Source organism: Hyperolius riggenbachi, chromosome 1 (genome assembly GCF_040937935.1).
Source record: "Hyperolius riggenbachi isolate aHypRig1 chromosome 1, aHypRig1.pri, whole genome shotgun sequence".
NCBI classification, from domain to species: domain Eukaryota; kingdom Metazoa; phylum Chordata; class Amphibia; order Anura; family Hyperoliidae; genus Hyperolius; species Hyperolius riggenbachi.
In genome coordinates this window covers 123,654,437-123,675,692 of record NC_090646.1, presented here as the reverse complement: position 1 = coordinate 123,675,692, position 21,256 = coordinate 123,654,437, and the positions used below count along the sequence as shown (strand labels likewise).

The 21,256-nt window shown below is 43.1% G+C and overlaps 1 protein-coding gene across 2 annotated transcripts in view; it reads right to left on the bottom strand.

Moving 5' to 3' along the window:
* Window positions 1-9,370: 9,370 nt before the first annotated feature.
* The window catches only part of UCHL1 (ubiquitin C-terminal hydrolase L1), a 28,233-nt gene continuing 16,347 nt past the window's right edge, over window positions 9,371-21,256 (bottom strand). For both annotated transcript variants that reach the window (XM_068278510.1, XM_068278511.1), the window contains 2 exons: window positions 11,352-11,410; window positions 9,371-9,701 (listed from right to left, as the gene is read on the bottom strand). In XM_068278510.1, the coding sequence (XP_068134611.1) occupies window positions 9,615-9,701; window positions 11,352-11,410 (146 nt within the window). In that variant the 3' untranslated portion in view covers window positions 9,371-9,614. The remainder of the gene's footprint in view (window positions 9,702-11,351; window positions 11,411-21,256) is intronic.

Genomic DNA, 21,256 nt, shown 5'->3' with positions numbered 1-21,256 from the left:
CATAGGGCGATTTTCCCAGCGTTTTTAAGAGGCTGTTCAGTTCCAGCTCTACTGTAGCAAAAAATAAAAAACACTACACCAAAATGCTCGAAAAGTTGCTAGGCATGATTAGAAAATCGCTAGGCACATGCCGAGATTCACTCTGAAAAATCACCCTCAAAAAGGCCTAAGCGTTTGGAATTCCATTAGAGTTTTTTGGTGTGCACTGGCCCTCACTTACATGGGACTTCTGCCAGCTCCCCTGCTCCATTTCTTGACCACAAGTCGCCATCCACTGCACTTACGTGGCCCTGGCCACGCGCGTCCTCGTTCCGCTCGCCCGGACCATCCTGCGCCAGAGGTTTTCTCGTACTGTGCAGGAGGCTCCCAGCGACAGTAGCGCAAATGAGGATGGGCGCGGCAAGTGCCATCGACTTGTAAGTCAGCGGTCAAGAAACGGAGCCGCTGCGGGGGACCGGAGGATTGTTCAGACATGGCGCAGGCACTGGGAGGCTGCAGGGTGCTGACAGAAGTCACAGGTAGGTGAAAGGTTTTTTCAAAGAAATGAATATGGCAGCCTCCATATACCTCTCACTTCAATTGTCCAAGATACATGAGGCAAATTAAACTACTGTAGCTTTACTACTTACCTTGGGCTCTGCTGTGTGTGCGCCTATATCGGTAAGCCCGTGCTCAGGTCGGACTGGCAGAAATCACCACGTGGTCTGCATTCCTGGATCCCGTGTGCAATCAGCGCTGCACAGCAGGACCCAGGCTTCTCCTCCCAGCTACCAGCACTATTTTCAGCCGCCGGGATCCCCATGTCCCCGCTATTCTTCCGGGGACCCAGTGGCAAATCACAGCATGGTGGCGGTGGAGCAGTGTGACATCACATGGGACAGCACCGGTTTTTATATATAGTTTAGCCTGTCCTGCCTGATTCCCCCTATCTGGACCCCGATGTGCTGCACAGGACAGAAGCTGAAGAGAAATGCAGCCTGCATGTACAGTGCTGCCCATAATTATTCATACCCCTGGCAAATTTTGACAAAGTTACTTTTATTCAACCAGCAAGTAATTTTCTGATGGGGAATGACATCGGTGTCTTCCAAAAGATAATAAGACTATGTACAAGAGGCGATATTGTAAAAGATAAAATAAAAAAAAAATAAATTTGAGCACAAAGTGTCCAGTCCAAAATTATTCATACCCTTCACAAACTGTCACAGCCTGTGGGAAAATCCAAAGCTCTATACCATTCCAAATAGTCCAAACTGTTGTAAAGCATCCTAATTACTCTGATTAATTGGGAACAGCTGTTTTTTTTTTTTTTTCAACAATCAAGTTTGAGGTGCCAAGAAAGGAACAGACCATCATATTGCAAAAATAATTTTATGAGCAAACACTATGTGGTAGTCATATATAACAGCAGACTGTAGACCAATCGTACCAGAATTTTGTTAAGCGGGAAAGGAAGGGGGAAGGAAGGGAGGGGGAAACAAGGAAGGGGGGGGGGGGGAAGGGAGGGGTGAAAGGTTACCAACGGTATAGCTTACATAATAGAATAAAGATCCAGATTACAGGGAACAGCTGTTTTAATCAATTCAGCAGGTGAAAACCAGCAGCTCTCTGCAGTTGGTTTGTGGGCAGTCATGGCTAAGACAAAGGAGCTCAGGGAGGACCTGTGGCTGCGCATTGTGGCTGCTCACAAATGAGGAACAGGCTACAAGGCCATTTCTAATTTTTTTCCAGTTCCAACGGCTACAGTGCAAAGTATTATTAAAAAATACAAGATGTTCTGCACTGTAGAAAATCTCAGAGGACGTGGTCGGAAGCCAAAAGTGACACCTGTGCTGCCCAGGAGGATCGTGAGAGAGGTGGAAAAGAATCCAAGGATCATCACCAAAGCCATCCTGGTGAATGTAGGCTCTGCTGGTGGCAGTCTCAAGGCAGATAATCCAATGGACACTACACTGCTGGGTTCCACTGATGCAGAACAAGGACACCACTTCTCCAGATAAGGCACACAAAAGCTCGCTTGACCTTTGCAAATGCTCAACTGGACAAAGAAGAAGACTTCTGGTCTTCTGTGAAACAAAAATTGAATTGTTTGGTCACAATGATGTTTCCTTCATTTGGCGTAAAAAGTAGAAGCCGTGAACCCAAAGAACACCATCCCCACTGTCAAACATGGTGGAAGAAACCAAATGCTTTTGGGTTGTTGTTTTTTTTCAGCCAATGGACCAGGGAACCTAATCACAGCAAACGGCACCATGAGAAAAAAAAAAAAGTAATACATGAGAATTCTCAACAACATTATCAGGTAGTCTGCAGAGAAACTTGGCCTTGGCCACCTGTGGACATTTTAGCATAACTATGACCCAAAACACACAGCAAAAGTGGTGAAGAAATGGTTAGCAGACAACAACATTAAAGGTTTGGAGTGGACCAGCCAGATTCCTGACTTGAATTCAATTGAGAATCTGTGGAGGGAGCTAAAGATCAGAGTGATGGCAAGAAGACCCTCCATCCTGAAGGATTTGAAGCCCATTGCTAAAGACGAATGGGCAAAAATACTTGTGGAGACATGCAAAAAGCTGGTCTGCAGTTATAGGAAGCGTTTGATTGCTGTAATAGCCAATAAATGCTTTTCTATTGATTATTGAGTAGGGTATGAATAATTTTGGACTGGCAACTTTTTGCTCAAATGTAAATAAAAGCTGAGAAATGGTTTTTCCCACAATAATGCCTCTTGTACGTCCTTATCTTTTGTGAGAAACCTGTCATTTCCCATCAAAAAATTACTTGCTGGTTGAATAAAAGTAACTTAGTCCAAATTTGCCAGGGGTATGAATAATTATGGGCTGCACTGTATATAGAGAGTTTAGCATGTTTAATTCCTCCTCATTCGTCTCTAATCACAGGTTGTAATTTAATCTCTCCCCTATGTCACCTGACTGCCATGGCAGATAAGCTCATTTGAAAAGCACAGGATGTTAACAATATAGTCATTTGGTACCCAACTGCTTCTGAGCTAAGTCCTTCTGCCATATGGGTACCGATTTTTTCCTGGATTTTGACTATTCTGAGGCCCCGTGCACACCAAAAACCTGCAGTAGATCTGCAAAACGCTAGAGGTTTTTGAAACAGATTACAGAGCAATTCTAAACATGCCTAGTGTTTTTTGGAGCGTTTTTGTGCATCAGATTACAAATATTGTTACAATAAAGCTTCTGTAACAAAAACACCTGGAAACCAGCTCTGATCTAGCGTTTTTCAGAGTGGTTTTCCACTTTCCTATACTTTAACATTGAGGCAGAAACGCCTCAGAAAACTAAAAAAATGCTGCAGCCCTAGAGTTTGCGTTTGTGGAAAAAACGAACTGCTCTGGTGTGCACCATCCCATTCACTTTCATTACTTAGCCAAGCGGTTTTCCCCCTGCAAGCATTTTAAAAACGGCTTCAGAACGGCTGTGGTGTGCACCAGCCCTCAGTCTGCTGCCTGCACCAACCTCTGCCTGGATTTTGTCTACTCTCTGCCTGCCTTATTTGTAGTTTCACAATTTAAGTGTATTCAAATTTAATTAAAAAAAAACTTGTGCTCTAGTCATTCATGTATATGCAACGTCTACTAGGCTTTTATTCCGGCATATTTTGGAGAGTTATGACTTAATTGGAGGCCTAAAATTCTTTGGGAAAAATAAAGTACAGCTTTTGACTAATTCCAGACAGATATGCAACGCCAGGGAGATTAAGATGCAACTGGTACTGAAGTAGTTAATGTGCACATCCAATCTTGTTTATCCAAATTTACCACTTCCAGGTAGTATAGAAGCTAATCTACACAATCTTTTCATAGTATGCAGTCCAACAGATCTTGAATACTATGCACTCCTCAAGCATGTGGACCACTAGATTAACATCTATACTATGTATGCCAGAGAGTAGAGTTACAAAATAATTCTGCTTTGCATGTTAATTTAATGCAGGTTCATTTTGACCAGGATACACCTCTTGCTGCTATCAAGTCTATTTTCTAATGCTACGTCCACATGTTGGTCTGAACTATAATCGAGCTCCATGGCCAAGAATCTTGTCAAACCAGCTTCTGTACTATGACCACACAAAGGCCTGTATGCAATTTGCTTTTTCTCCTAGGAGAGGTTTCTTTGATTTAAAATAACGTAACACTATAAACATTGGAGAAAACAAAAAAAATACCAAAAGATAGGTGAAAAAAGTAGTCAATTTTTTGTTTAATTTCTGGTGGTTTATAAGTGATTTGATTTACAAGTCGTGAGAAGATCACCTTGGAGAAAACTGATAAAAAAGTGAACTGCATACAGGCCAAGGTCTGCTAAATATCTTGCATGCTGGATCATTAGTTCTCAGACACCCAATTAAACTGTTCTCACCCACAGAAAACGGTTCTGCAATGAAACTGTTCTCACCCACAGAAAACGGTTCTGCATGGTGATTAGAAATCTTGTCTACGGCCGGTTCACAGTTGCTTAAAAAATGTTTCCATTTTGGACATTTTAAAAAGAATCTGCATTAAAAAAAAATATGCCCCTGGGGGTACTCACCTCGGGAGGGGGGGGGGGGGGGAGCCTCTGGATCCTATCGAGGCTTCCCCCATCCTCTGTCCCATGGTGGTCTCACTGCGGATCGAGGAATGGCAAGCATGTAAATATTTACCTTTCCGGCTCCAGCGCAGCTCTGGTCTTGGAAATAGACAATTCCAGTCAGGACCGCTCTACTGAGCAGGTGTAAGATGACTGTGCCTGCACAATAGAGCGGGCCCGACTGGAATCGGCTATTTCCGTGCTGAGAGCCACAACAGCACCACCTGCTGGAGCCAAGTCTCGTCAGGCTTGCAAGAGACTTTGGGGGAGCCAGTGCTTGACTGCCTGCAACTACAGGGATTTGGAAGCCTCATTGGGAACATGAGGCTTCTCCCTCCCAAGGTCAGTACCCCCAAGGGGATCTCACACAGTCTTTAATAACCTCCTTAGCAGTAAACCCAAAGTCAGGCTCTGGATGGAAATGTACAGCTCAGAGCAGTAATCCTGAGTTGGATCCATAGGAGGTATGGAATATGCAGAGTTGCCACAGATCTATCAAGCAGTATGATTTTTTTTTTCTATGGTCTGAAAGCTATTGGGGAAAAAAAAAAAAACTGGAAATAGTCATACCGCCAGGGATGGGAAAATATGTCCAATGAAAGCCCACGAGGACAAACACTGTCCATTCCCACTAGGCTTGTCACATCCATGTTGCCCATTTTAATGTAATACTTGTGTGTCCCACTACCACTCTGTCTCCACACACACAACCTGGTAGTGGCATTACCATGAGAATCTTCTTTAGGCTGCAAGACCAATGGGAACCCTCAGCAACAGGGAGAATTCTCATTGGTGCATGTTGGACCAATTACAATTCTCAGTGTTGCTAAAGAATTGGTCTGATGCAGCCTATGGAGAGCCCTATGCATCTGCTGGCCTGCAGGCTGAGAAGATGGATTGAACTGCAGCAGCACAGATAAGCAGCAATGCATCCTGGACTGACGCAGAATGCATGGGAAAATGGCTGCATGCAGATGCAAGACTGATGGAATGCCTCTGGTTTCCATTCTGCATCACTTCAAGCGTGAACTGGCCCTAATGGTCTTACAGCAGCACTCCCAGTGTACAAGTGCAGCGTCAAGTACTGCCTCTGCACAAGTGGCTCCATGCTACTGTTCAGAAAAACCTGCACAAATGGCATTGTGCAAGCCATACCGGCACCTGGGCAATGCAACCATGTTTGGCTGGGTACTTTATGTATTACAGAGTTTTTTTGGGGGGGGGCTGTAGTGCCCCTTTAAAGCTGAATGTGCCTATCAAGAATTCAATCTTAACGCAATGCCAAATTTTAAATTAAGACTATAGTCTTCTCAATTTAAAATTCGGCATTGCTTTAAGATTGAATCCTTGATAGGCACATTCAGCTTTAAAGGGGCACTACAGCCCAAAAAAAAAAATTAAATATATGTGCAAGCATTTACAAAGTAAATTTTCTCCTGAGTAAAATGAGCCATAAATTACTTTTCTCCTATGTTGCTGTCACTTACAGTAGGAAGGAGAAATCTGACAGAAGTGACAGGGTTTGGACTAGTCCATCTCTGCATAGGGGATTCTCAGCAAGGCTTTTATTTATAAAGATATTCCCAAAAAAGGATTTAAACAATGATGTTGGCAAGCTTCCCTGCTTACTAAAGTTTTGGGCAGTTGGACAGAGCAACTGTCATTCACCAAGTGCTTTTCAAAATATATTCCTGAGAATCCCCTATAAAGAGATGGACTAGACCAAAACCTGTCACTTCTGTCAGATTTCTACTACCTACAGTGACAGCAACAGGAGAAAATGTATGGCTCATTTTACTCTGAAATTTTTGTATAGGTTTGCACATTTTAAATTAGTTTTTGCTGTAGTCCCCTTTAATAACTTAAAGCAATGCAATTGCTTTCCCAAGTCCCAAATATTTACACTTGTTACTTAGACGTAGGTTCTTTTTGCTGCCCTGATGGGACTATTCCAGCAAGAGGTAGCAAAAAAAAAAAAGTGTACAAGTGACCCACGCAATAGCTTGGGGCCCCAGAATCTGCAGGGGCCTCAAGCTGGGCTGTTCAGTGATCCACAACCCTCTTACCATAACTCACATGGTCCAGATCAAGCACTGACCCTTTCTGCTCCGCTGCTTAGAGGGTCACCATTGTTCCTTCTGCAGGCTGGTAACAGGCAGAAAAGACCTACAGTACCCCTCTTGTTAACCTGTATTTCACTGGTCTCTTAGGTATGTTTTGGTAGTTCCAAGTAAGTGCTTAAAGAGAACACTAGCCGGGTTTGAAGAATGCAATTAGGACAGAGGCTGGTTCTGCATACCATCACCAGCCTGTGTGTACTTTGTAGCCCCCCTGGACTCTGCAGACCCCCCCCCCCCCCCAAAAAAAAAAGCCAGGCATCTTGTCGCTAGCTGGCCGTTTACCGTATGTCTGCCATCCGCTTCAAGCTTCCTCCAATAAGCTTAAGGAAGCGGGAAGGGATGCAGGGAGCAGTGCTAGAGGCAGGGGAGCAGCTGTGAATGGCAGACATAAGGTAAACAGCCAGCTAGTGACAAGATACATGTTGCTAGCATGGCTCTTTTTAATGGGGTAGTAGAGTGCAAGGGGGGGGGGGGACACTCAGTACAGACAGAGGCTGGTGAGGTTAGGACAGAGGCTGGTTCTACGTACTATTTTTCAAACCCACCTCTGGTTCTCTTCAACCTCCCTGGCAGTTTGATTTTTAGCATGTTTCAAACCCCAAAAATCAGGTACAATCATGCTGCCAGAATTCCTGCAGCAGACCCAGCACTCCCTCACCTCAAACACTGCAATCTTCCCCCAGTCCCCTGGGTGGTGTTGCAACTGCTGAGATTGCTGTCAGTGAGCTCACTAGAGTGCTTCAGAGCCTCAGGAAGGAGAATGGCTACAGACATCTGGATCCCCTGGGAGGCAAGTAAAATGCCCACTACTCTAGTCTTGACTTACTGCCAGGTAGGTTAATTCATGGCAGATATTTTATACCATAGGCATGATTGCCTCATGCAGTTCTCTGCCCACACCCATTTTCACTGGTGTTCTATGGTGGGGCCCACAAATTGCTATTTGGGGCCAAAAACCCTTAACAGCACCCCAATTCCAGCTGCCTGCTCCAGGCAATCATCTTGGTTTACTGTTTAGTAGCAGACAATGTCCTTATTTCTATGCAAGTGGTGAAGGAGATGCCAGTTCTGGCAACCACACAGCTCAGAGTAAAGCCAGGCTGGGGCCACCCAAGAGCTTTTTGGAACATTTAAAAACTTGCTCCCATTGACTTATTAAAATTACAGCAAAATTGCTGTGATCTTTCAAAAAAGTCAAGAGCATTTTTTTTATAAGAATGTGGTGAGTCACCTGCCCCAATCATGCACTGACAATTTGAGCAGCGCAGTTCCAAACAGCTTGCATGCAAGTGAGAATTAGCAGCTCATTGAGCATCCATTTTCATAACCAAATATTCATGTTTATATTTGAATGGATTGAAATCATTCAATATAATAAAAACTTAAAAAAAAAGTCTAAAGCTGGCCACTAACGGTCCAATTTGTAGCGAAAAATCGTTCGAGTGATCAGAAATTCTGATCGGATTGGTTGTAAATAATCTCCATTGGTGGACACAATCGATTACGAACGAGTGAAAAAAATGTCGCCCGAATGAATTTTCGGCGAACAAACATTTGGATTTTCTTGGTGGTCGTGATAGATAGGTAGCAATGATTGGTTAGTTAGTGGCCAGCTTAATACTTAACAGAACTGGATTTTGTACAAGAATTATCCTGCTCCAACCCCGGGTGCCCAAAATTGCTCCAACTCTGAGTCCACAGCCCTGTTTCATGGATGTTAAAATTATCCTGGCTTCAGCACTTTGGGCTCTATTCATAAAACATTTGTGTAAAAAAAAATAAAAAAAAAAAAAAAAAAAATCTTGGAGGGAAACTGCATTGGTATTTTTGACTTGTGTGCCAATTCATAAAAAAGGTTTACACTTGCAATAGAAGTTCACGGAATTCCCGCACTAAACTGGCGGTTCTGGCTGAGTTAATACATTTTCTCTGTGCAGAGACAGTTACTATAAAGGAGGCAGCCCAAACGTCTTTAGATGTGCATATTTTTTTTTTTAAAGTGCCTCTCCTTGGCCTGAATCTGTCTATTAGTCTTTCCAAACAATTTAATTGCTACATCTTAGAAGAACTTCAAGAAGTGTTACACATGCAGGCATTTTGATGTGAAATTTCTGGAACCGGTACCCAAGGGGGTGGGGGTAAAAAAAAACGCCTTAGTATTCTGGGATGCTTTTTTTGCTCTGCTCTCACTGCTGCTGCCTGGGAGGTCTGTCTCCATTAGCTTGCCTGTTATCGCTGGCTTATCTCCTTTTCTAAACAGTCGGTATTCTCAGTTTCCATTCCACTTGCTCTAATCTTTATGAATTGACAAGTGACGTGTTGTGATAATCACCGCATAAGGTGGTAATTTCCCACACTGCTCAGGAATGTCAGCTTTTCAGGCAGAAACAGCTTTTATGAATTGACACTTTGCTAAATGGTCGGTAAAGTCAGCTGTTTTTAGCATTGCTTTATGAATAGAGGCCTTTGCATTAAAAATGTCTACAATGGGCAAACACTGAAAAGGTCATTTTATATTTGAGTTCTGTTAGGTTCCTTTGAAAATGCATCAAGGAGATGTAACCACAGCAGTAAAATGTCACAGCTTGCACACCTATATTAGAGCACATGCAGAAAGACACTGATCCACAAGGTTATTCAAAGTTGTTTTTTTTTTTTTTAATTCAGCACAACCACAGAACTGAAGTGCAGAGAACAGAAGTGCAGTTACCAGAATGATTGACCTAACGCACCAGGCCACAAGCAGGACAGGCACATGTGATCATTTGAAAGACTGGTTCTTGCCAGAACTGCCAGAAGGTGAAACATCAGCTTAAAGCATAAAGTGAAAGATAACAAGAGCTGCACTGCAAAAGAACCAACACAAGAGCAGCAGCTGGAAGTCATAGCATTAGGCATCTGTGGTAAGAGCGACAGCGGAAAAGCGATTTTCACCCTCCTCCCGGTCAGTGTGCTGCTTGCAGATTTTAGCTACATCCTGGAAGAGAATAAAGTGTTAAAAACTTGTGGTAATGAGGAACGGTTATCACCAATAATGTATGGCTACTCAAAGCACAATAGGTGTTGCAAGCCGGGGTGGTGGTGGGAACCAAGTGATTTCGGATTGATTTGTGCTGGGTGGGCTCTTCAGCCCCCAGCACAGATTGTATTGCAGGCAGGGCAATCAGACCTTCCCCCCCCCCCCCCCCCCTTTTCCCCCCACTAGAGGGGATGTCATGCTGGAGGGATCTGATCGCTGCCCCTCTGCTGTACCTTGCAGGGGGGCTCCTCAAAGCCCCCTCCGCATCGATATTCCCCCCTCCCTTTCCCTGGCTGTGGGCGGTACGTCCTGTACCGCCTCTGATAGGCTTCAGCCTATTAGACGGCGGTGATCCCCTTTACGGCGCTGCTGCAGCGCCGTAACGTGTAAACACAGGGGATTTCTTCCCCGCGTGTTTACATTTCGCCTGCGAGCCGCGATCGGAGGCTCGCAGGCAGTTCACGGGACACCCTCCGTGAACCGACATGGAACAGACGCTCGAACGAGTGGTCATTTCCATGGAAACCCGCAGACAACCAGTTTACACCGATCGGCATTAGCTGGTCATCAAGAGGTTAATGAGCGGTTGATGTAATTTATATATTTTAGGATGGCACCTTTTGACACGTCAGGAGCCAATTGACAAAGTGTTGAAAGATGGCATTTGATCACCTAGCATATGGAGCTTGCCTGGACTCCAAGCCTCCCATGTACCCTTGGCACCCTCTGGCCACAGTTGAGGAATGGAACATTGGGTATGTGAGATTGTTATTTGAATTAACAAACTGGTGTATAAGAAACAAGCTATTGCAACATAGACCCTCGTGGTGTAGCTAAGGAGCTGTGGGCCCTGACACAAGTTTTACACTGGCCCCCCCGCCCCCCCCCCCCCAAGCACTACATAATTGATATGGCACAGCACCAAAACCTGCCAAAGGCAACTACAGTGTCAGAGGTGCAAGAAGGGAATGGGGAACAGCTAGTTAATTACTACCACTCTTAAAAGTATCTATAGTGATTATGATCACAGGACCAATAGAGAGCTAATACTGCAGTTGAGGGAGGGCCCCTCTGGCCCAAGGGCTCTGATGCGGTTGCAACCCTTATTGCTATGCCTGACTTTCCCATTACAGAGTCAAAGAATGGTAATAAAGTGGGGCACAGGTTGCAAGGTAGGGATAGACCAGTGAAGGTCAAATATGTATAAACCAGCAGCAACTGATATGCACACAAGTTTATGCAGCTAGGAATCTAGTCTGGCATGGTGCCAGCCCCATGCTCTGCTGTTCATTTTCCATTATGAAAGTGCATTTGGGCTTGCTGCTAGGGGTGTAGTTGCTGGATTTGAGTGACCAAAAATAAGTTAATATCAAGTGTCAGACTAATTTATCTAAAGTTTTATGCTAGAGACATTTAAGTCCAAATTGCAAATGCCAGACCAAAAAGATTGCCTTTTAAACACCTGACTATTCTCTGTAACAGTCCACCCTGCAACTATATTGAACTAAGATGTGCTTTTAGTCCTATGGAAGGAAAAAAAAAAACCAAAACACAAAAAAAAACAAATGCCATTGTATTATGCATAGCAATCCCTAGCCTGTACAGTACCTCCACAAATGTTTTTTCAGAAGTTGCACCATGATCAATGGGTTTGTCAGTTAATCCATCTGTAAAGAAAATATTGAATTAGTGATTTGTATAACTTCAATGCATATTTTCCATTGAAGCCTATGGCCACTACAGAACTATCTGAATTGTAAGCACAATGAACAGGGAGAAGTTTAAAGTAACTTAAGAGACAATGGGGGGGGGGGGTGCAGATAACCTATTAGCTATTGTAAAGGTAGTCTAAGTATTAAAGAGAATCTGTATTAAAATCGCACAAAAGTAAACATACCAGTGCGTTAGGGGACATCTATTACCCTCTGTCACAATTTCGCCGCTCCCCGCCGCATTAAAGTGGTTAAAAACAGTTTTAACCACTTGAGGACCCACCCTTTACCCCCCCTTAAGGACCAGCGCTGTTTTAGCTGATCTGTGCTGGGTGGGCTCTGCAGCCCCCAGCACAGATCAGCGTGCAGGCAGAGCGACCAGATCGCCCCCCTTTTTTCCCCCACTAGGGGGATGTGCTGGGGGGTCTGATCGCTCCTGCCTGCCGGGTGTTGCGGGGGGGCACCTCAAAGCCCCCTCCGCGGCGAAATCCTCCCCCTCCCTCTCCTACCTGCCCCCCCGGAGATCCGGGCTGCACAGGATCTATCCGTCCTGTGCAGCCAGTGACAGGCTGTCTCCTGTCACATGGCGGCGATCCCCGATCTGCCTTACGGCGCTGCTGCGCAGCAGCGCCGTACAATGTAAACAAAGCGGATTTCTGCTTCTGTTTACATTTAGCCTGCGAGCCGCCATCGGCGGCCCGCAGGCTATTCACGGAGCCCCCCGCCGTGAATTGACAGGAAGCAGCCGCTCGCACGAGCGGCTGCTTCCTGATTAATCAGCCTGCAGCTGGCGACGCAATACTGCGTCGCTGGTCCTGCAGCTGCCACTTTGCCGACGCACGGTATAAGCGTGCGGTCGGCAAGTGGTTAAAAAGTTTGTTTATAAACAAACAAGATGGCCACCAAAACAGGAAGTAGGTTGATGTACAGCATGTCCACACATAGAAAATACATCCATACACAAGCAGGCTGTATACACCCTTCCTTTTGTATCTCAAGAGATCATTGTGTGTTTTTCCCCCTTCTGCTCTCATGCACTGAAGTTTCAGGGTGCTCTTTTCTTCTTGCAAACAGCTTTGCCCTTGTCTGTAATCCTCAGTATGTGAAAGCCCAGCCAGCTCAGAGGACGATTTATCCAGCTTGTAAAAGATAATAGAGCAGAGAGAAGTAAATAACACACAGGCAGTGTGCAGAGAGGGGCCTGGAGGGGGGAGATTCATCACAGAACCACAACACTGAACTTGGCAGCCTTCCAGACACAGGCCGACAAGTCTGACAGGGGAAAGATACATTGATTTATTACAGAGACTGTTATAGTAGAAAGTGCTACAGTAAGCCAGAACACATTAGAATAGCTTTTGGAACTTGTAGGATGATAAAAAACAGGATGCAATTTTTGTTACGGAGTCTCTTTAAAGTGGCACTATAATGAAAGTAGCTTTCCCCCTCCCCCACAATACTTAGTGTCTGTCCAGTGTAAAATCTTTCTGCCCCAATTCACATTACAAAACAGGTGGTGACATCTAGTTCTGCCAGGCAATAGCTGCAAAATGTTTAAAAGCAGAGGGAGAGGCTACTTGCAATTGGGGGGGGGGGATGCACAATGCCCCTTATTAGGACAGTAGTAAGGACCAAGAGTGACAAAGCAGTCCCATAATTTGCCAGCAGTTCACTTTAGTTAATAGTTAGTTGGTACTTGAAACCCACTTTAGCCTACATATGTATGAAGTGAGGCTCTGGGTTCTGTAGGGACTTGTCCTGTCATTCTTGTACGGTCCATGGTGGAAGCTGCTGTATTTTCTCCGCAACTGGTGAAAGGTGGGTGCATCTTCTATTCAAGATGTATGGTAAAATTGCATGCAGGAAGCCTTTATCCTGATCCTGTGCTCACCTCCCCCTGGCTCCCATCCTGCACTGGCTTCCCTTGCAGCTGTGGATACAGTAGTATACAGCTCCTGGGCCCTTAGTTGTGTGACCTCTGTACTGGTTCTCTTATAGCAACCCCAGTGGAATTCATGGGCCAGGGTCACATGGCATGCACTGCTGGGGTATTGAGGGCAATACAGAAGTTAACCTAGGAGAGTCATAGCCTGACAAGGCATTGCCTTTCTTCTAGCTTTGCTGCACTGCTCATGCAGCCTTTAAGTACTTGTGTTTGAGAACTTGCTGAGACTAGCACACCTGTAATGCACATGCATGAGCCTCAGAAGTACATCTGAAGGCTGTTGGATCAGTGCTGAAGAGATTTGACTTTGACCTACCAGGTGAAATAACCATCACTGTGCAGGAATAGGATCAGGGTGGGGGGTGGGGGTGTAAAGTCTCAATACATAGACAAGATGGGGCAAAAAGACAGTGGGTGCCTAACATTTTGGGGGGTGGGGCAGTGTAAGTAGTAAGGTGATAGATAGATAGGATAGATAGATAAAAACCACCTTTAAGTAGCCCATTTCATGTAACCAAAATTGGAAAATGTGGTAAAAATATAAATTGCATGGTAACCAATGCAAGGAGCCTTGCAAATAAAATGGACGAACTAGAGTTCATTCTGACTGACAAAGGCTATGCCATTGTGGCAATAACAGCTGTGGATGGATGAAAGCCATGGCTTGATAGCAAATTTAGAGCGATGCAATGCATTTAGGAAGGATAGAGCAGGGAGAAAAGGTGAAAGGGTTGGTCTTAAGAATTTATAGATGTCATGAACAAGGAGATAGAAGATTGTGAAGATGGAGCCTGTTTGGGTAAATCATGGTGGAAATAACTGTTGCCAATTGCTTATTGGGGTATGCTACAGGCCACCACATATTAATGTAGCTGCAGAACTGCAATTACTACAGCAGGTTGAAAAGGCTGCAAGTAAAAATAAAAAATAAGTGGTCATAGTTATGGGTTACTTCAATACTCCAGTCAATGTCTGGAATGTTGATGCTACCCCATCCTGGCAACACTACAGGACAGTTACCTGACTAAAATGGTAACTGAACCAGGGGAAATGCGTTCCTGGATTTGATCATTTCAAATAGATAATCAAATGTGCAGGTTTAACCAATTCACAACTGAGGGGTTTTACCCCTTCAGCATCCAAGCAATTTTCACCTTTCAGCTCCTTCCATTTGCCAATAACTTTATCTCTACTTATCAGAATTAAATGTGTTTCTTTTTATCACTAATTAGGCTTAGTTTGGGTGGTACATTATGCCAAGAACTATACTAAATGTTTAATGGAAAAAGAAATGTTTTAGTTTTCGGCCATTATAATTTTTAAATAATGTATGCTACCGTAATTAAATCCACATAATTTGCCTAGTTGTACTGGTTATTACACCATTTAAATGATGTCCCTATCAATGTCTGGCGCCAATATTTTATTAGGAAATAGATGCATTTTTTTCAGTTTCGCATCACTAATAAAAAGCCCATAATTTATAAACAGTATTATACCGTCTTGACATACATATTAAAAAAAAAGTTCAGTCTCCAAGAAAACTATTTATGCATTTTTATAATTGTAAATTCATTGTATTTTTTTTACAAAAAAAAAAAGTTGGTAACTATTGGGAGTGTGGGAAGGTAAGGGGTTAATTTAAAATGTGCATTTAAAAAAAAATATTTAAATGTAGTTTTGCTATTTGGCCACAAGATGGCATCAGTCTTTTATATGTCCTGTAAGCAAAATATGTATGCTTACAGGAAGTGTACTGAAGATGGGAAACTTATTAGAATGATTGTGCAGCTTCTCATAAAAGGCGCCGATAATTGCTACGGGGACTTAGATCAATGATTAGGAATGGCTTTCCCATTCATTGATCTCCTGGTGGGCAGATGGCAACATGAACGAGTGCACAAATAAGCGGGAGCACGTACAGCAGCGGTAGTACGTATATTTACTCCCCTGGTTGGTTAGATAAAGTCTGCAGGGGAGTAGATATACTGTACTGAAGCTGTGAAGTGGTTAAGAACATTTGGGAAATAGTGAGCACAAACATAACGTAATCTGGTGACTGATAAATTGGAGCACCGGGGACACCTAAAACTATGAATTTTAGAAAAGCAAAGTTCAATCAACTCAGGCAGGCACCAAGTTTGGTGAACTGGGATAATGTGCTTCAAGGGAAGGACACTGAATGGAAATGGCAGACTTAAATTCTCAATCAATATAGTAAATATATCACATATGGGGAGGAGAAAAAAAAAAGTTGACTGTACTGAACTGCTAAAGGATGAGGGTGGGAACTCAATGGTGGATGACCAAGGCAGAGTTAAATGCTTTCTTTGCAATAGTGGAGTTTCGCTTTTAAAGACAGAAGCAAATGAAAGAGTCAAGTATTTAAAGGGATACTGTAGGGGGGAGGAGGAGGGGGAAAATGAGCTGAACTTACCCGGGGCTTCTAATGGTCCCCCGCAGACATCCTGTGTTGGCGCAGCCACTCACCGATGCTCCGGCCCCGCCTCCAGTTCACTTCTGGAATTTGACTTTAAAGTCAGAAAACCACTGCGCCTGCACGCCCGTGTCCTCGCTCCCGCTGATGTCACCAGGAGTGTACTGCGCAGACACAGACCATACTGGGCCTGCGCTGTGCGCTCTTGATGACATCAGTGGGATCGAGGACACGGGCGTGCAGGCGCAGTGGTTTTCTGACTTTAAAGTCAGAAATTCCAGAAGTGAACTGGAGGCGGGGCCGGAGCATCGGTGAGTGGCTGCGCCAACACAGGATGTCTGCGGGGGACCATTAGAAGCCCCGGGTAAGTTCAGCTCATTTTCCCCCGACCCCCCTACAGTATCCCTTTAATATTTGGAAGATTAGCACAGGAAGAAGTGAAGGGGAGAGAAGGGAAAAAACAAAACAAAAACACGCACCTGGCATACAGTCTCAGGGCCTAAGAGAGTCAAGTTCAGTTATTGTTAAGCCTTTATCTTTTGTGACATCTGGCAGAGTGCCAATATTTTTGTCATACAGCCCACATTTTCCCTTTAACCACTTCTCAAGCACAGGGTTTTTAACCTAAAACCACAGCAATTTTAACATTTCAGGGAGGCAAGGGTTAATGGGCTTAACTTCCCAACTGAGGGGTTTTACCCCCTGACCACCAGAGCAATTTTCACCTTTCAGCACTCCTTCCATTCATTAGTCTATAATTTTATCATTACTTACCGCAATGAAATGAACTATATCTTGTTTTTTCTGCCACCAATTAGGCTTTCTTTAGGTGGGACATTATGCCAAGAATAATTTTATTCTAAATGTGTTTTAATGGGAAAATAGGAAAAAATGTGGGAATTTTTTTTCAGTTTTCGGCCTTTATAGTTTTTAAATAATGCATGCTACTGTAATTAAAACCCATTAAATGTATATGCCTATTTATCCCGGTTATAAAACCGTTTAAATTATGTCCCCATCACAATGTTTGGCGCCAATATTTTAATTGGAAATAAGGTGCATTTTTTTCAGTTTTGCGTCCATCCCTAATTACAAGCCCATAGTTTATAAAGTAACAGTGTTATACCCTCCTGACAAATATTTAAAAAAGTTCAGTCCCTAAGGTAACTATTTTTTTAAATTGTAAATTTTTTTTTTTTTTTTTTTTTTTAAATTGGGGAGTGTGGGAGGTAAGGAGTTATTTGTGTAAAACTAGTTTGTGTGTAAAAAATGGTTAGGGTGTAGTTTTACTATTTGGCCACAAGATGGCAACAGTATTTTTGTTTCATGCGACCTGCAAGCGTCCGGAAGTAGAAAGAGGCTGGGACTTTGTTATTGCTCACAATGATCGCGCTGCTCTGCCGAGCGGCAGCAGATCATTGTGGGGTTTAGATCAACGAATGGGAATGGATTTTCCCGTTCGTTGATCTCTGGGCGAGCGGGCGGCGGCATGTTTATTAGCGGCGGGCGGTGTGTTTATGAGCGGGAGCGTGGGCAGCGGCGGGAGTGCGCAAAGTACGGATTTCTCCGTCCCTGGGGGTTAAAGGATGGAAAAAAGGGACGGAGAAATCCGTACGGGCGGGGGTAAAGTGGTTAAAGAGACACTGAAGCGAAAAAAGTGATTGTGATTTGTATGTGTGGTACAGCTAAGAAATAAAACATTAAGATCAGATACATCAGTCTAATTGTTTCCAGTACAGGAAGAGTTCAGAAACTGCAGTTATCTCTACAAAAAAGCCATTAATCTCTACGACTTTTAAAGTCGTGGAGAGGGCCGTTTTCTGACTTATTATCTCAACTGTTCCTTAACTATTTTCTCTGCCTGAGGAGAGGTCATTAGTTCACAGACTGCTCTGAAAGAATCATTTTGAATGCCGAGTGTTGTGTAATCTGCAAATATTAGAGAATGATGCAATGTTAGAGAAAAAAAAAACTATATACCTGAAAAAAATATGAGTGTATTTTCTTTGCTGCTAATCTTCTAGTAATTCATACTACAATACAACCAATTCATCATATTTTTTTTCGCTTCAGTGTCTCTTTAATGGGGGTATAATTTTAAAAAACCTCACTGATGCTGATCACTCACTAAGGGCTGGTTCAGACGGACGTTTGGAGGCGTTGCGTTTGCTGGCGTCGCGTTCAGCAGCGTTCGTGTGCGTTTGGATGCGGTCGCGTTTTTTCTTCCCCTAGGGGGACATTAGCCATCGCGGTTAACCTCCCCTGGAAGCTACATGTAGCTTCCAGGGGCTCCTTGAACGCCAGAGAAAATCGGGACCCAAACGCCGCGTTTGTGTAAACGCGCTTGAAAGCTTGGTACAAACGCTCCCATTCACTTGAATGGGAGCGTTTAACACCAAGCCCTGAACGCTGGCTGTAAACGCTCTGCAAACGTCCGTCTGAACCAGCCCTAATGCTGTGTTAGTTATCTGAGATCTTCTCACAAGTGATCTCAGTAACTAACAGCATAGTGACTGATACAATGTTTACACACATTCTGAATGAATACTGTCATTGGCAGTGCTCATTCAAACTTGCAAGCACTTTGATTGGCTTTGTGAACACATGTTCACATTAGCCAATCATGGACCAGCGGGTGCCCGATGCGTACGCGCATCCGCGTGCACAGCAGGAAAAAACAAACAGGAGTTGCTTAGGGCTCACATCCGAGCTTGCGTTGGAGGAGAACGCTCAAAGCCTATGTCGTATGCGTTGCACTGCAGTGAGTGCGTTTTCAATCAGTTAAAGAACATAGGAAAACGCAGGTAATTTCTCTTTAGTTTTCAACTTTCTACATGGTTCCTCTGTTGCATTCTGGAAATGATTGCCTGTGTTTACAGTTTAAAAATGCGCATGGTGTGCGTTTTACATTGACTAACATAGCGCATAAAGCTAGCGTCGGCTGAAAAACTGCGCCTGGGTGCAATGCACAAAAACGCAGCGTTATATGTGAAAGCTAAAATTAAAGTCTATGGACTTTCCTTTTACCTTGGGTAACACAAACTTTACCCGTTGCGTTGAAACGCAGAACATCTGCCCTAATGTGAAAGGAGCCCTCATCTACGCCCCTGTGAATTTTAAAGGTGTGTAGATAAGCGTGGCAGAAGTTGCTAAGTGGTTGGGGGGGGGGGGGGGGGATCTGGAAAAAGACCTGTAAGCTTAACGTCAGTTGTGTGCACACTTCATACACACATCAGACTATAGTCTTTGGTCTGTGATCTTTCGTTTTCCAATCTTACCACCCTTTATGCAGTATGAGAGCCATACCTTCAGTCTTCTCTCTCGATAGATAGACAGACAGACCTTAATAAAATTTCTGGGCATTTCCCTTACAGCCCATACTTCCCAATTATATAAAACAAACTGCACCCCTTGGATAGCAAATCTTAAGACAAAATTGGAAGAACTGGAAAAATTTGAGTTCTCATGGCTGGGAAGATCTGCAGCATTTAAAATGTTTATACTCCAACTATTATACCTCTTTTGAAATTTACCCATTAAAGTACCAAAAGTGTTCTCGCTCACTCCAAAAGCTGACCAATAAATTTTAGCCAATAAAAAACCCATATTCTCTAACAATATATTAACAATGCACTCGTCTGAATTGGGTTTAGGAGTACCTGATCTGGAACTATATTATAAGGCCACTGTACTGGATCAGACGAGACCAATTTGGACAATCAAATTATCTAAACCTTGGATGGAAACTGAACAAAATCATCTCACAACCCGCTCATACAAAACCCAACTAGAGTCCCATTTGATATGGCAAACTAAACATAACATAAGTAACCCCACAATAACAAACTCTTTAAAAATATGGAAAGAAATTGTTAATACTTGCTCTACGGATCCCTTGTCTAAACAATTGCCAATACCATTGATTAGTTTAACCACAACAATCAGCAACCTTTCACTTAGCAATTGGGAGTTGAAAGGCCTTGATTCTTTGGAAAAGCTATGCAATGGTACCCAATTTAAATCCTTTGAAGCATTAGCCAATGAGTTTCATATACCCAGATCAGATATATTCAAATATCAACAAATCATACGCTTCCTTAAAAGACATCCTCCTAATCCAATTTCTTTCCCTCCACAAATCTCAAAATTACTACAACCCCACAATGCTCTCCAGAAAGGGACATCTATCCTTTATAGAACACTCCCAAACAGAACAGAAAGACCCAAATGGCAACTGAAAAAGTGGCAATCAATGCTACAAATGGATCTCACAAGATGATTGGGAGCTAGCTGTTAAATATCTCAAATCTTCTTCACATTGCACCTCACATCATGAAAACCTACTGAAGATGTTCTGGTATTTAACACCTGACAAAATTGCACAATCTGATCACCAGACCTCCCCTCTTTGTTGGAGGAATTGTGGTCAAGTTGGTTCAATTGAACACATTTTCTGGCACTGTCCACTGATTAGACCCCTTTGGGAATCAATAGAACTTTTACTAAAGAAACTACCTATGATTTTATCATATATTCCACCTCATATGGGTTTACTCCATATCAAAGTTTGTGACCTACCTCCAAAGGAAAGATTTCTGATCAGCCATGTTATAATAGCCATCAGGATGTCAATTACTGATAATTGGAAATCACAGAATGTACTGAACATTGAAGAAATACTCAAAATTGTTGAATTCCAGCTAATTGCTGAAAAATCCTGGGCTTTGAGATATGGTTCACTAGAAAAGTTCCTTTGGAGGTCTGATCGGTGGCCATTATTGTTTCCTAATTCCAAACTATCTGAACATTGAAAGTATCACAACTAAGACATACAAAATGACTACAATGAAACATACAAATATCCCTTCATTGAGTCCCTACTGTCCTGTCTTATATAAGATGCACTATTTATAACAAATTTAAAATGTAAAATAAGTACATACCAGTTATACTCGACTACAAAGCCCCTGTTGGGCAATGCCAATTTCCTACCCCACCTTTTTCCCTGTTATCCCTGTTCTAAAATGTAATTAGTATTTATCAGACTCATGTTTATAGATTTGGGTTATTTCAAGAATCCCCTAAGTTATCTATACATAACAAACATGCCAAGAAGTAAACTACTGAATAGCTCTACATATATAGCTTTATAGTTTGTTTTTTTTCAGTGAGTTAGTTCTATACATTAGTATTGTATTTTGGATGCGAATGCTGGGTACTTAGCAGGGCGTCCCCCAGCAGGTCCTGCTCCACACTCAACACAATTGAGCCAACTAACTGATCCTTATGTTAAAATACAACAGCTATTGGGTATTTACTTAGCAAATATGTACAATTGCAACTGATTATATCAATATTCATGAGAAGATGTAATATTTCTGTAATATTTGTTATTATTCTTGTAGACCTATCGTTACAT